At 40.7% G+C, this 16,848-nt stretch overlaps 1 protein-coding gene across 1 annotated transcript; it reads left to right on the forward strand.

Moving 5' to 3' along the window:
- Positions 1–1,500: 1,500 nt before the first annotated feature.
- On the forward strand, positions 1,501–16,048 carry nsmaf (neutral sphingomyelinase (N-SMase) activation associated factor). Its single transcript, XM_079576175.1, has 31 exons — positions 1,501–1,620; positions 2,370–2,456; positions 2,852–2,930; positions 3,009–3,070; positions 3,218–3,254; positions 3,340–3,390; positions 3,458–3,529; positions 3,610–3,657; positions 3,739–3,791; positions 3,863–3,992; positions 4,070–4,141; positions 4,841–4,949; positions 5,029–5,205; positions 5,590–5,669; positions 5,764–5,854; positions 7,196–7,259; positions 7,367–7,418; positions 7,510–7,630; positions 9,956–10,087; positions 10,154–10,196; positions 10,265–10,431; positions 11,480–11,591; positions 12,641–12,699; positions 12,989–13,056; positions 13,127–13,194; positions 13,262–13,385; positions 13,471–13,548; positions 13,620–13,770; positions 15,194–15,296; positions 15,418–15,527; positions 15,600–16,048. The coding sequence occupies exons 1-31, from the start codon at positions 1,583–1,585 to the stop codon at positions 15,692–15,694; spliced, it is 2,733 nt and encodes a 910-aa protein (XP_079432301.1). The 5' UTR covers positions 1,501–1,582; the 3' UTR covers positions 15,695–16,048.
- Positions 16,049–16,848: the final 800 nt, after the last annotated feature.

Below are 16,848 nucleotides of genomic sequence, written 5' to 3' on the forward strand. Positions count from 1 at the left end.
ATCTGCTATTACCGTAAGTAACCGGCAAAAGGCGCAACATCTTTTCAAGTGTGGGCCACTTTACCGTGGGTCTGGAAGTGGCGGGCCACTTTACCGCAGTTTATAACTGAAATGTAATTTATTCGTGACACTCCATTAATAATATTTTAGAGGTGACATCATAATAATAGTTTCCTAGACTTGGCCTATTGTTGAAGTGTAAAATTACAATCATCCGGGTAAATGCATAAACAAACAATGCATAAGAAACATAGGCTAATGCACAGAGTAATGAATCTGTTTCTTTTGTACAATACTGTAAGCTTCTTAGACCAGGAAACACCCCAACAAGGCACAGTGATGCATTTTGCCAATATGTCACTCACCTTATTGGTGAAATACGATGCTACAAAAACGACGCTAAATATAACACCAGTGCCATGTCGTTTCCATTGCATTGTGGCTGCTGCTCGGGACGATCATTGTTGTTTCTAAAGTCTAACTTCACTGCGTTTGGTCAGTTTTATGCAGCAACATTTTGAAGACAGAAAACTTCCCTCACTGCCTCCCGATGACACGTCAAGACGTCGGAGGTGACGATTGTCTATTGGCAAGACGCTCACTCTGGTGTCCCAGCTTTGATTATTATTACACTGGGAATATGAAAATGCTGGTACAAGGCAAATGAAATAACAATTGTAGCTTTATGTCACACATCCACGTATATTTGTAGGACCAGTAATTCAATGTGCGACAACTAATACAAGCACAAAAATGTGAACATGTAATTCCTCATTTGAAATCTACCTCTTGCATTCAGTCACTGAGCTTTAACTCCCTATACTAGCACTGTAGGGTGTGATTGGGAACAGGCCCTGTAGAACAGTGGTTCCCAAAGTGGGGGTCACGAGGCCTTGGGTAATAGTCCCCGTATGATTTCCAGATGAAATAAGTAATAAGTAATAATACATTTTTTTAAGGATATTTTTTAGTGTAAAACAGCATATAATTTGTGAAATCCATTCAAATATTAAAACTATAATATCAGTTTAAATACATAATAAGTTGACTTAAAACTATTTGTTTTGCCTTAAAGTCACATAAGAGGCAATAACGTTACACAATGGGGGTCCTGAGTTTGGGAACCCCTGCTGTAGACGAGAGACCTTGATTGACCTTTAAGTTCATTTCCAAACTGGTTTTATCCACACCTGGCAACCCTTGTGCGAAATGTGAAGCTGCTTTCAACTGGACGACCATCTTGAAAACATAAACAACTTCACATAAGGTGAAATGTGCTTTAATTGTGAATAAATCAGCAATTAATTATCATCAGTGAAATCAATATTTGCTTTGAATATGTTAAGCTCATATCTAGGGACACAGATAAGTAATGGCTATGAATAATTTACCCCAAACAGCTCACCCTACCTTGAAACGAAAGGTCGCGTGCTCAGAGTGGTACCTCGCGGCTTTGTCTCCGTAAACGATCCCAGACTGAGGGGAAAGTCACGTGGTGCAGAGCAAGTTTCCGTGTTTACAGAGCGCAGGCTGAAGCTGCTCCGTGTTTTTTCTTTCCCCCGATGAGGATGTGAGCGCAGTTATGGCCTTTTTAAAGACTCAAGACCGATCAAAGGAAAGGTTTGTTGAACTGTGAACGTGTGCTTTGTTATCGCGGGGTTGTCTTGGGAGGTCGCGTTGTATCTTTTTATTTTTGCAGCTGCGAGAGTCTTTGTTTTGGAGCTGAGTGGTTGTGGATGAATCCCATTAATATCGACGGACTGAGCCTTCGGGCTAATGGTGCTTCACTGTCTGTCACTCATTCCTTCAACTTGTCTTCAGATGCTGTGCAATATACAGGATACACACAGCAGGCATTGTAATGTAAGATCCTCTGTCATCCAAGCCAGTAACATCAAATCTGGACTTTTTATTTGGGCTATTGCGTTTTTTTTAGTGCCATTACATTGGTTTCACTTCAGTAAACAACAGAAAACTCAAGAGGCTTTCAGGGAATTGAAGAAATGTAACAATGAAATGAACCAAAGTGAGCTGTTATACAACTTTATGCAAATACACTGGGATTGAGTGAGACTTGTTGTGAACCGCACATGATAATAAATCCAATCTGATATGAATTACTGACTGTATTCATTCAATAAAGGCATCTCAGCTGAAGAAATGCCATGTTTTGGACGTCTGTGTGAAGTCACCCATTGTAATGCACTGCAGATATGAAGTCATACTCAGAGTACACACTTTGAAAAATAGTCACTGGGCTTGTATTCAGGATTACTGTCATCAAGAAGCAAACTTTTCAAAGTTTAGTGTTGTTGAGTGACGCAAATGTCAAATTCTGTTGTCTGAAATGCGCTCTTACTGCCCCGTAGGTTTTCCCTCTTGCTACTGGACCTGGAGGAGTATTACTTTGAACAACACACAGCGTACCATGTGACCTCTGCATCCACCAGAGAGAGGTGCGCCAAAGGCATTTCCTCCATCATTTCTGACTACTTCCACAGAGATCTTATGGCTTTTGAACTCAGTTCTTTCTCTACTTACTTTATTCATTTATTTATGCATTCCCTTTGCTTATATAAGATTAATTTCCCTCAATAGCTGCATCCAGTACATAATCTACTCTATTTACACTGATATTTTCAACATTTTTGTGTCACATCTGTGCAGTATTTATCCATTATTACAGACTATACAAAATACAGTATAGTCAAAGTTCCTAAAATACATACAATACAACAAATCTGCTCTCTTGGTGTTATAATTTCCATTATTTGGCTCTACTGTTGAACCAAGATTACTGCTGACATCTAAAGCACCGACTGATTTAAATACATGTTTGTTGTTGTTTCAGAAAAGTCAGAGGATCCTTCAAGATCTGCTCCAAGTCTGTCATTTTTGACCCAGATAGTTTTGAAACGCCAATTTTAAAGGTTATTATGGAAGGTTTTTTACTAGTAGTTGGTTTGTTTTACTGGTTTACTAATCGCTAACTTTATGTTCTTGTATAGATCCCTCTTCGAGACTGCAAGAGAATAGAGTTTGTGGAAAAAGACACCAATCCGTTCAATGAGTGAGTTTTACTCATTTGCACTTTGGCCACACAATGTTTAGGTTGTCAAAACTTGTATAGTTTTTATAACACTCAATGAATTATTGTCTGCTACTTTAGTTTTCAGCTACATGTGCTTATTTAGGTTTCATTTTTTCTCCTTTTTAGTCCGAAGCCATCTGCCATATCCATTTCCTGCGGACAAGTGAGAATTCTCCAAGACTTTGTTATGATGCTGTATGTTTTCATTTTGATTTTTGCTCTTGTTTTATTCATACATTTGTTTCCAGCTTATTTACATCAAAGAGAGCAACGTGATAGCACCTTATCGAAACGAAAGGGTATGTTGGCAGATTTTGTACAGTTGATTTTGAATATTATGAATGTTCACCCGTTTTGCTCTGGCAGGGGACAAAGAGACTCACTTTTCAGCTCGAGGTTTGGACTAAAACTGAAGATGTCGTCCAGACATTGTTACAGGTACGTCAGCAGGAGAATTAATTTTAATTTAGTGAGAGATTTTGAATAACATTATCCTTGTTATTTGCTCTGCGCTACAGCTGCACAGAGCATCCTGTCTGGAGAGGCTTGGAGACCAGACAGCCATGGTGAGTTGGTAATTCTCACATATTTAGCTTATGGTATTGTTGTTCTACCTACTGCTAATATTTGTTCCTACATTGTTTTAGGTTGAGGCCAATCTTCAGTCCCGACTGGCAAGAACATCGTTTGACAAAAACTCGTACGACAGCAACAACTTTAGCATATTACAGGGCTTGATATATTGGTATTAATCTTATCTGTTTCATGAAGCTTTCAGAGTGTTGCTGAGAAGCCTCATATGGAGTGTACAGTGGAGATGGTGATGCCTCTAGTGTCCAATCCAGGCCACATCTGCATCACTGATGAAAACCTCTACTTCCAGCCTCTCAATGGATACCCAGTAAGACTAACCTGCTTTATAGAACTATGATTTTCAACCGTTTTTCTTATTTGTTGATCAATTTGCTTGTGTTTCAGGACAGAGTGATTCAAATCAAACTTCACAGTGTAAGAAGAATCTACAAGAGGAGACATGGACTTAGGCCACTTGTGAGTTTATGCACTTGCTGTAGCTGTAATTAAATGGTATTAAACTAGAGGTCGACCGATATATTGGATTTTACAATATCGGCTATCGGCCGATCTATCGTTGTTAAAAGCCGATATCTCGGGGACTGAAAGTGATAGCTTTTTCCAGTGCAAAAGATGGGGAGTCTCTGTCAAGGCTATAAAACAAGTCCCCGCACAACTCCCTCGGCCTCAGGGGAACAGAGAAACATTGCGATGAACTGGCTAGCTACAAGTTTTTTAAACACAGGTTTAAACGTTAACTAAACCTCAGTCAGTATGGACATGCTGCATGTCATTTTGAAGCACAGAACCTGGAGAATCGCTGAGTTAGATTTAACCTCTAAAATTGTATTTTTGATCGCTGCGCAAAATGCCACGGCTAGCAACAGTATGCTAATGCTAACGGCAACTACTCAAACCTGGGAGAGAAACTAGGATTGAATCGCCTAAAGTATTGTATACATATATATTTATGTTTTTACAGGATTATAGGATTATAGACCAGACATTTGAAAAAAACGGCAAATATCTCTCAAAACTATCGGTCGCACATATCGGCATCGGCCAATAAAAATCCCCATTGGCATTGGCCTTAGAAAAACCCATATCAGTCGATCTCTATATTAAACCTCATATGTTTTTTTTAATCAATCAAACTGTGCACTTTTTCTCATCCAGGGACTTGAGGTGTTTTGCACAGAGAACGACTTCTGTTCTGACATCTACCTGAAGTTTTACAACACAGCTGACAGAGACGAGATCTATTACTACATTGCCACTTTTCTTGGTGAGTTATCGAACCTAGTTTTTTCTTTCAATCCCTCGTTTTGCATTTACATTTATACACACTGGTCTGTGTGTGTCAGAAAACCACATGACGGAGCACACCGCGGAGAGCTACATGTTGCAGTGGCAGCGCGGCCATTTGAGTAACTTCCAGTACCTGCTGCACCTGAACAGCCTGGCCGACCGCAGCTGCAACGACCTGTCGCAGTACCCCGTGTTCCCCTGGGTCCTCGCCGACTACACCAGCCCGCAGCTCGGTGAGGCAGCAGCGGAAAAACTATCTGATTACAGAGTATCACCAGATCTGAACCAGGCAGTAACATTAAACAAGAACTAGTGCCTGGATCCCACCAAAAGCTACCCATATTTTGAAGTTTGAGAACCAGTGCCGTTTGTTTTGTGGTAAAAATAGTGATGTGACGTTTGGAGTTTTTACCACATGCCCATCTTGAAATCACAGAGCTAGAGACTTTGCCATCTGTGCTAGCTATGTAAGGAAAGCAGGCAGTGAAAAAAACACCATTTAGGGAAGTAAACTCTTCAAGTTTAGTATTGAGATTTCAGCTGGCGTCACGGCTTATGACCAAAAATCAGAGCAAAGGGAAGCAAAACAAATAATATTTTACTTTCACTTCTCGCAGATCTGACGAATGCTGCTACTTTCAGAGACTTGGGTAAACCTGTAGGTGCGCTGAACAAGGAGCGACTAGACAGACTTTTGGTAAGAAAGACTAACTTCACAATGTGTTTGCAACAAAAACCTTCCCGAGAAGAGCGTCTTTCTTATTGTTGAGTTTTCCTTTTTTTTTTTTTAGTCTCGATATCGGGGGATGCCGGAGCCCAGCTTCTTGTACGGCAGCCATTACTCCTCGCCGGGATACGTTATGTTTTATCTGGTTAGAGTCGGTAAGTCCCAAACACGTAGGTCAGCATACAGGAAAGCATTGATCCAACCAAAACACTCGGAGACAGTTTTATAGATCATAAACCGTGCTATTTTTAGTCTGTGCTGTGAAACCAGTCTGTTATTGTTTGAAGTTAACCTTTCAGATGTGTTTACAGTCTTGATAACCCAGATGCTGAATTATAAACATGGAAACAATTAGCAGAGAAGAGGGTCGATTTATGGCATGGAAAAGTTCCTGTATTCTAGTGTATTGTAGGCTAATGCACAAAAGGTTGATATTAAAATCGGTCATCGGAAAGGCACATTTTTTTCCCATAAGCTTCCTGCAATGTCACGATGTATTTCTGTACGGTGTTGCAATATTTTATTTACTAAGATCTTGTATCAATGATGGGGATGTCTGATCACTGTGCAAAGCTTTCTCCAGCACACCCCGATTCTTATTGGGCTTAAAGGGACTCTAGCTGACTTTTATCTTGTAATGGAGTAACATTAGCTTTGGCCTAAATTTAGTATACTGTAAACTCTCAGACATTGGTTGGGAAAAAAAAAAACACTGTGCATCCAAGTATAAAGTATTCGTATCAATTTCATGAACTTGCAGGCGAGTTTTCTAGTATTTCTGTGACAGTGACTTTGAAAAGTGACCCTGCAAAATGTAAAGGCATCAAATATGTTAGGAAAGGTTAGGAATTATTGAGTGGCTTTCTCTTTCATTGTTTGTAATAAAAAATATATATACATATAATATATATGGCCTTTAACCTCAAGTCTAAAAGCTTCTTGAAAAAGTGTCGAAATAGTGACAAAAATCTGAAAAAAATGCGGAAGACCCTACAAAAAGTGTCAAAAAGTCACACAAAAAAGCAATGAAAGTGCAACAAAAATGTGACAAAAAAAAGTGATGAATGTGCAGCAATAAAGTGACAAAAACACAATAACAAAGCCACAAAAAGCCACAATAAACGAGATGTGAAGAGAGAACGTGAAAAAATCCGTTTAGATCAGTTTTGTGGGTCTTGGCTTTCAAATGAGCCGTTACACTGGCCTATAGGCTGTAAACTCCAGTCAAGAAGCTTTTGGATTTGGGTGAAGCCAAACAGGAGAAAATGCACTCGGTTCAGGCGGGGGTTAAGACTGAGATTAAGGTCTGGACTCTGTGGGGGCCAATCCATGTGTGAAAATTACAGTTTATGATTTTGAGCGCTAATAATCCTGGCATTGTGACTTTTTTTTGCCCGTCATTCTAATAAACATATAATAACATAGTAAACATCTACAAGTAATTCAATTAAGGATTTGCAAAATCTGAACACATGTGCGGTAACTTTTCCCCTCAGCTCCAGAGCATATGCTGTGTCTTCAGAACGGGCGATATGACCACGCAGATCGCATGTTCAACAGGTAATCACTTCACACTATACAACTGTCAATATTCACCATGTACACACAGCAGACGACGATGAGATGCTCTCATGTTAACGACTGTTTCATTACCTGACTCTTTACAGTGTTGGTGAAACCTGGAGAAACTGTTTAGAGGGAGCCACGGACTTCAAAGAGGTAACCATAGGCTCTGGAAGGAAGAAGAAGAAGCTGTAGTAAAAATGTACTGTATAATCTTGGCTTATAGTAATCCCCCTTTGTAATGCAGCTCATACCAGAGTTTTATGGCACCGACTGCACTTTTCTGGAAAACCGTCAGGGTTTGGACTTGGGCCGGAGACAAAATGGCAGTTACGTTGGCGACGTTGTTCTCCCTCCCTGGGCTTCAGGTGACTTTCAATTCATTTGTGCCTCATCATTAACAGGAATAATAAAGTTGTGTGATTTTTAAGTTATTAACCTCTTATCGCATCACATTAACCAAGCGGATTTTCTCCAGTTCGGCTTTACCCAAATCTAAAAGCTTCTAGACTGGAGCTTACTATAGTCTTATGTAATGCCTCATTTGCAGTGTTGGGAAAGTTACTTTATAATTCTAAAAAATGTAATATGTTTTTATGACACATTACTGTCTCAAAAATATAGCTGAGTTACACTACTTTCAGTTACTTTTGGCCAAATATAAACCGAATGGTAATAATTCCACTGAGCAAAACTGCAGTCAGAGATTTCCTTTTTCTTCTCTTGACGACGTTAGCTACACCCAACGACACATCTTATACACCAGTGGATGTTATTTGGAGGGAGTTTGGCAGTTTTTTGTCCATACATTTAAATGCACTTGTAACTCAAGTTACTTGATTGTAATGACTTATATATATACTAGCTGAGACCCGGCCTTCGGCCGGGCCTCGCTAGTCTCCACATTTGATATTCTGGGATTATGAGTGATTACAAAGAAATGTCCAACCCGTCACACAGTTCAGCTGTAGACCAGTGGTTCCCAACCCATTCCAAAAACTATGGCCACTACAAATGAGTAAAAGAATGAATGCAAAAAAAAATGTCAAACAAACTGCAATTGGAGTGTTTGATGCACCCGTACTCCTTTCTTATAAACTACAATGACAATATTTTCGCTAAACTCGGGGAACAGGATTCAAGAGACAGTGGAATAATTATGGAGAAATATTAGGGGTTCAGTTCTAACGGTTTGGTTCACGGTGCAGGACCCGTGGTTGGGTGCATCCCGGTAGTGCACAATCCAAAAAAAAGTGAGTAGGTTTTGAAATGAAATAGCCTAATGATCGTTATTAGACAGTATTTATAACCTTACAATAAAATTGGCAATGCTTTCCAAGCTGCTTTAGAATAAAATGTACCTCTGGGCTCAATACGTGAAAGCAAAATAGAAAGCAAATGGTCCAGCAGCAAAGTAAAAAAAAGATAAAAAGAAAAAAAACTAAGCAGTGCAGGCCATGCGCTCGTTAAGTTGTAGTGTCATTGTCGCTTTTACGCACACGGAGGATAAATCAGTCGGAGCAGCGCGTGTGATTAGAGGCTCGTGTTTGAGCAGGTTTGGGGCGCACACGCACACACATACACACACGCACACACACGCACACATACATACACACACGCACGAACACACACACACACGCGCACACATACAGACGAACGCACACACGCGCACACAGCGCCCTGTTGGGATGCGCACGCGCACACATACACACACACACGCACGAACACACACACATGCGCGCCCACACACATCGCCCTGTTTGTACGCGCGCACACGCACGGCAGTCAGATCTCGTGCACTCGCGTTTTTGTGACAGCGGGTTGTCCTCGGACAGCAGCACCGCGGTCCATAAGGACCCGTGGCCAATGCACGAGGCCGGTGGGACTCGTCACGTGGGGGCCGGCCGCGGATGTAATAACACCAACCACGCACACACGCAGTACTGTCGCCAGGCTTCCTGGTGTTCCCAAAAGGTCTCCCATCCCAGTTCTAACCAGGCACTTTCCTGCTTAGCTTCAAAGTCGGTATGGGAAATAAACATGGCGGCGCCCAGGCGGCGGCCATTGAGTTAGCGTTTTCTATAATAGATATCGGTATTTTGTGTAAGTAATATGTTATATTCATTAGCTACTGAAAAAAGTAAAATGTTTTGTAAGTCGTTACTTTTGTAATACGTTTCCCCCGACACTCATTTGAAAGCTAAGACCTACAAAACTGATATACAGGGGTCCGTTTCATCTCATTTTTAAACTTTTTTGTTGAGCTTTTTTTTAGCTGTAGATTTTTTTGTGGCTTTTTTGCATTGAGTTTTTGTGGCTTTTTTTGGTCACGTTATGATGCTTTTTTTGTCACTCTTTTTTCACTTTTTGTTGCATTTTTTTCATTTTTTGCAAATTCTTGTTACTTTTCTTGTTCAAATTCTTGTTACTTTTTTGCCACGCATTTGTTCTTGTTTTGTGTGGCTTTATTATTGCGTTTCTGTCAATTATTTTGCCATTTTTTTGTTGAGTTTTTGTGGCTTTTTTGGTCACTTTTTGAGTCTTTTTGCTGTGTTTTCATCCTTGTTTTCTTTTTGTCCTTGATGCTTTTTTCAAGAAGCTCGTAGACTTGGGTAAAGCCAAACTGGAGGAACCGTGCTCAGTTCAGGTGGGGGTTAAGAGGTTAACTGGTCAGTCTATATTTGTTTTTCCAGATGCCAGTGATTTCCTTCAAAAGCACAGGACTGCGTTGGAGAGCCAGTACGTGTCCGAGCACCTTCATGAGTGGATCGACCTAATATTTGGCTACAAACAGAGAGGCAGCGAAGCCATAGCAGCTCACAATGGTACATATACTTACACATGACTTGAATAAAAATCACAACACTAACACTACATAATGCCTTTTTCAGTGTTCCATCCACTGACATATGAAGGCGGGATAGACTGTGACAGGTAAGCCCAAAATACTGTTTAAAAAAAATCTGATGCATAGCTATATAAACACTGTTGTCTTTTTGTAGCATCGAGGACACAGACCAGAGGATTGCTATGCTGACACAGATTTTGGAGTTTGGACAGACCCCCACTCAGCTGTTCACGAGCCCCCACCCGCAGAGAATCACCCCGCGCTTTCACAACATCACACGCAGTCCCAGCATCAGCTCCCCCGGCAGCGAACTGTCTCCCGGTACATCTATAACACACTGTTGGGTTTGGACGGCACCTCAGCTCTCTGCAGATCTGTCGGCTTTATTTTAGATCAGGGGGCCGGCGAGGTTAACGTCATTAATGTGGTTAATAATGGGAACTGATGTGAATGAATCAAGCATTGATTAACCTCCTACCCCAAGCCTGAACCAAGAGCTTTTTTCTCCAGTTCGGCTTTACCCAAATCTAAAAGCTTCTTGACTGGGGAGCAACAGGGTAAGCTAAGACCTGCAAAAGTGAACGTAACTTTGTTGTCACACTGTCACTGTGTTTTTGTCACGTTTTTTGACTCTTTTTTTTTTTTGTAAAGCTTTTTGTTGCTTTGTCATTGTTTTTTTTGTTTTTTTTCTGTTGCATTTTTGTTGCATTTTTGTTGTTGTTTTTTTGTCATGTTTTTGCCACGTTTTTGTCACTTTTGTGGTCACTTTTTTAGTGGCTTTTTCATCTCTTTTTTCGTTACTTTTTTATTGTGTTTTTGCCACGTTTCGGTCACTTTTTTGTTGCATTTTCATCACTATTTTGCTGCATTTTTGTCGCTTTTTTGTCGCTTGTTTTCGTGGCTATTTTGATGCTTTTTTTAGACTTGGGTAATGCCAAACTGGAGAATGTGCTCAGGTGGGGGGTAAGAGGTTAAAACATCCATTAAAAGTGTAATGTAGCAACATGGAGAACAGAACACCTGATTTATTCATTCTATTAATTAATTCATAAGAATACCCACAAACTCTGTATCAGCTCTGTAAATGCATTATCCATTGTTATCTATAGTTGCCATGTTATTTTCATCCCGATACCATGTCATCACTGGGGTATAAAGTGCAACCGTTCCTTTCATCCTTTTTGTTTTTAACTAAATATGTGATACTAGTGCTGCCATCTTGATTCTTCATCCTTGCCTGCCCTCATGCACATGCATTATAAGCCTCTGAGTCGATACCGTCTAGAGAAGTGAGAGAAATGCAGCTACAGTCACACAGTGAGGGCCGATATCCCTTCGGCTGATTAATTATTGACCATCTTTCCTGCAGCCTCTCCCAGCGCTGACTCCTCGTTTGAAGACCTGACCGAGGAGAGCAGGAAACTGGCCTGGACAAATATGGGAAATCTGACACTCATCTCCAGCCACAGGATCCATAAAGAGTGAGCGCAGCGTCCAGATGGCTGCATTTATAACACAGAGCAACTCATCCATCTCGCGCACTAATGCAGGCTTAACGTCAGACAATCCTTTTATGTTGCTCAAAGTGATCTATTCTTAGATGGGGTTTTTACTCTGGGTTCGTGCAGCGCTAGAATTCAAGTTTTCATTTTTCAGTTTTTTCTGCACAAATAATCGCAATCAGATTTTATTTCCTAGTAATGCAGATGTCAGTGGCAAAGATTGCAGTTATTTAGGCACTAATATTCCTTTACAAACAACAACATACCTGTCTCTATGGAGTTCTATCATGTTTAAAACCTGATGACTCCGTAGTTTCTGAAATGAGCTGTTCACACAGTATTTCAATCTTCTGTCAAATGTTAATGTTCCTGGACAAGATTTACCTCCTAATCCTGCCAGGACTTTTTCTCCAGTTTGGCTTAACGCTTCTTGAGAAAAATGTCAATAAAGCAAGGATGCTGGCACTTTACACCTTTCCCAGGGACTATGGTTGAAAACTAGTTTTGGATCTAAAACTGGCACATTTCCAGAGATGTCGATTAATGTCCATTGTCCCTGTTCAAATACATAAAGTGATGAAAGAGAAGCGGAAAGGCAACGAAAAAGCATCAAAGACGACAGAAAAGTGACAAAAAAGCAATGAAAAAAATGATTTAAAAAAAAGGCAAGCAAAGAAGTGGTGAAAAAAACACAAAAGAGCGACAAAAACACAACTAAAAAGAGACACACAAAAAAGCAACAAAGAAGCATCAAAAGAGCAACAAAAACGTGCCAGAAAAGCAGCAATAACACAATAAAAAAGTGACAAAAGAGCAACAAAACAGGACAAAAACTCTTCAAAAATGTGACAACCACGTGGCATCAATGCGACGAAAAAGTTTGAATCACGTTTGTAGACCTTAGCTTTCAAATGAGGCGTTACACTGTTGCGTTACACAAATGGGCTCAGTTAAGGCGGGGGTTAAGAGGTTAAAATGTGCACTGTGATCCTGAATGTCCCTCAGTTTGTTTTCCTCTGAATTGTCAGGGCCGTCACGGGCATCGCTGTAGCACGAGATGGGTCGGCCATTTTCTCCACATCACAAGGTAAGCAACAAGTTTCCAACACATTCCTATTGCTCATTTAATTTAGCAATTTTAGGAAATATAAACGGCTGTGTGTGTTCTTGATGAAGATTCAAAAAGCAAATATGCAGCATTATGTAAAACCTGATCATTTCTTTATTTGATATTAGCCTCTCACTTTGTTGTTAATGAATATATTACACCAGTCATTCACAAAGTCCAGTGGTTCACATCCCTCATATATCCAAACATCAAACTAATGTGTTTTGCCCCTCTCACTTTGGGACCAACTACTTGTACTTTATTCCAGACTCCACCCTCAAAATGTTCTCCAAAGAGCTGAAGGATTTCCAAAGAAGCATGTCTTTCTCAAACATGGTGATGACCCGCCTTCCTCATCTTCATAGTATAAACAATTGTCCCCTTACTAATACACCTCTCTTCCAAGGCGTTATCTTCATGTTTGATGCTGGCTGATGGTAAGACCGTGGTGTGCTCCTCATGGGACAACAATGTGTAAGTAGTTCATGTATTTTATCTTTCAAACTCGGAGCATGTAGGAGCTCAAAACTGTCTCGTGCAGATATTTCTACTCGGTCCCGTTTGGGCGGAGACAGGACACGCTCATGGGCCACGATGATGCGGTCAGTGCGATCCGCTGGTTTGACGACCGGTTGTACACGGCTTCATGGGACTCCACTGTCAAGGTAAGTCCTGCCCGATTACAAGCTCATTTCGCCCTTTTATTGAAATTTGAAAGTTAAAAGGTATTGGTGGTTGTTCCTGTTGCAGGTCTGGCAATGTCCTTCTGAAAGCACTCATAAGAGATCTCAGTTTGAACTCCTGGCTGAACTAGAACACGATGCTGGGGTGAGTGTAATGTTAAAAGTGTGTCCTCTTCTCTCTATAGTTGTACATTCAATAAAGCGTCCTTTTCCCAGGTGAACAGCATTAACCTGAGCGTTGCGGGGACACTGTTGGTCTCGGGATGTAAAGACGGGACGGTCTCCATCTGGGACACTCAGAGCCACGAGGTGCTGCAGCAGGTCCCCTGTCACAGCGGGACCATCCATCACACAGCCTTCAGCCCCGGTCAGCACCACATTACAGCAGAATATGTTGATGACACTCTTGACAAGAACGAGCAAGAAACAAAGATGAAAAGTGTTCTCAGCAAAACACCGATATCCAACTGTGACAAATGTTTTATTTCATTTATTTATTTATTTGATAGGGACAACATCACATGATAGAAATACAGAAAATACAACAAACAATGTAACAGCAATTGGTAAAGTACAAGAAATGTAAAAGAAGAGTCACTTAATGGTCACAAGACTGTTTGCTTTAAGCTACACTTTGAGCTGAATTATGAATCGGAAATGTGGGACATTCCCTGGCAGTGAGGGGGAGACGGCCTTCACAGACAGAGCATTTTGCCCAAAGGCTGTTCTTCTGAAAGGCACCTCACAGCGCCCCCTAGAGGAGCGTCTTGGGGGCTAATCCATTTAACACTTTGTAAACCAAACATGGCACAATAGATTGTTTTTGTCAAATATTACCAATATGAAATGACATTGGTATATTGATGAGTTAATGCCAGTTAACGGCCAACTTGTAATACAATATTCAATAAGTAATCATAGAATGTAAAAAACATTTTGGCAGCCGCAGCTCCAAATAGTTTAAATTGACAAAATTAGTAAGTACAATTTTACTGTCTTCGATATCCTTCTTACATGTTTTTTATATGTTACCAAGCGTTTGCTCTTGTGCAAAAGTGGATCAGGAGCAGAGTCATTTCCCCAATTTTTACTCACACAACATTGCCTTATTTACACATCAGGTTTGGGGTCCTAATACGATGATATTGTCCACTATGGTAATGGTAAAAGAGGTGCATAAAGACCACAAAATACTTTTCTGCTTGCACACACTATTTAGCACTTCTGTTGATAAATGACCGCCTTAATTTGGAATCAAGGGTCACACCTAGTTGCTTAAATTTGAGACATTTTCTAATTCTTCCTCTTAAAAATAGACCAGAAATGCAAACAAATATTGAGTCCAAGCGAACAGTCAGCACGAAGCAGCCAATTGATAGTTGCCCGTCCTTTGGGCACTGGTAGAAAAGAGAAACTTAATAAATAAACTTAAATTATCTCAACTGAACTGAAATGAAGACAGTGTTGTTTACGTTAACGGAGACGATGAAAAACATGACGAGACGTTTTCGAGTTTTTCGTCAAATGTGAAGAAAACGTCAGAATCTGGCTTGTCAGACGTTCGCAATCGGGGCTTGAGAACGGCCACATTCTCCTATACCCCAACACAAAGTTAACTGCATGAGCGTAGAGTTATAGAGCGGCCATTGTGAGTGGAGTGGGCTGTATCTGCACATATGGACAATGAACATAACATGAACTGAAAGAATGTGCGGAGGAGGAAGCGAGTAGTTTGACAGCGCCGAGAGCCCCGCTGTGATACAGAGTTGTCTGTTCTTGCTTCTTCATAGACAGTCGACATGTGCTGAGTGTGGGGGAGGACTGCTGCATGAAGGTCATAGACGTACAGACGGGAATGGTCATGTCTTCGGTGAGAGCAGAGGAGGAGCAGAGGTGAGAGGCCAGTGATGGGAAGCTGCTATTTCTATTACAGTCATCATACAGTAATTCAAAGCGGCTGTTATTCCATGTTTTGTATGGAGTTTCCACAGTTGCTGACCATCTTCTTTTCCAGGTGCTTCTGCTGGGATGGGAACTCTGTGCTGTGTGGGGGTCAGTCAGGAAACCTCCTTCTGTGGGACCTCCTGAGCAGCACAGTCACCAAGAGGATCCCGGCACACTCAGGTAGCGCTTGTTTTTGCAACATCCGTTTAACCTTTATGCATTACTTTAATGTTTTATTCCTCCCCTGACCAGGTCCAGTCACTGCGATGTGGATGAATGAGCTCTACACCACTGTAATCACCGGCGGAGAGGACCGGCAGATTATGTTCTGGAAGCTTTACTCCTGAACAAACCCTTCGTATTGAAACAGTGTTACATTATAAGGAAACCCAAGTATCAGCTGGTCTGGTGGAACTACAAATATGCCCAGTTTGTGTCATGGAGCTAAGGATTGCACTCAAGATGTGCAATTAAGCAGGATATCGTGTAGTGTTTTCTCTTATTTTTTGTTTTTTTGCCTTGTTTTACATCAGTTACTGTTTGCATATCATGCCGTGTCATGTTTTTTTTTTTTTACTCGTGCTGGCTGCTTTTTAAAATGTGTCCCAGTATAATGTAAAACCATGTATTGTATGTGCTTTTGAAGTGTGACTTGGACACGCGTCGTTGTATTTTGAAAACTCAGGTGTCGTTCAGGAATTAAACGACCTCGAAGCTTATCCCCCGCGTGTCTCTTGATATTTTTAATGACTAACGTGTGTAATTTTGCTGCATGGTTTTATTGTAGTTCTGAAAGGTAGGGATTTTTTTGTAAATATGAACAATGTGCGTTCCTAGATCTGAGATGTTCAAATCAAATATCCGTCTTGGCTTCATTTCTTGGCTTTCAAATGAAGCGTTACACTGGCCTATTAGGCTGTAGGCTTTTGGATTTGGGTAAAGTCGGACTGGAGAAAATTTGCTCAGTTAAGGTGGGAGTTAAGATTACTAGCACAAATTAGCAAAAAATCTGGAGTATGTAAAAAAATAAATAAGTCGCTAACCCATTCCTGTGAGGAGTTCTGATATTTTTAAAAGAAATAACCAGCATGCTCATTTCAGCCACTAGGGGGCAACTTAAATCTAAATAAAAGGAAAGAATTCCACACATGTCCAGCAGAGGGCACTGACATAAGAGATCAGGAAATGAACAATACATTATAGTCCCGTTGTAAATGGTCAGTCTGCCCCAGGGCAGCTGTGGCTAGTGCTACCATAGCTACTTACCACCACAGAGTGTGGAGTGAATGAATAATGACTACAGTGTACTCTGAGAAACTTGTGACACAGGCTTGTAAAGCATAATACAAGTGTAAGACATTATCATTATTTATTACTGTCTGGCTTTTATTATGAAATCACAGCTCATTATTATTAATTTATTGGAAACATGTTTTCCTTAGAGTATTTTCATGTTATTATATGCGACCCGCCAAGGAAGCTGGATTTTGGCCCACGACCA

Source organism: Gobius niger (genome assembly GCF_951799975.1).
Source record: "Gobius niger genome assembly, chromosome: 18".
NCBI lineage: Eukaryota > Metazoa > Chordata > Actinopteri > Gobiiformes > Gobiidae > Gobius > Gobius niger.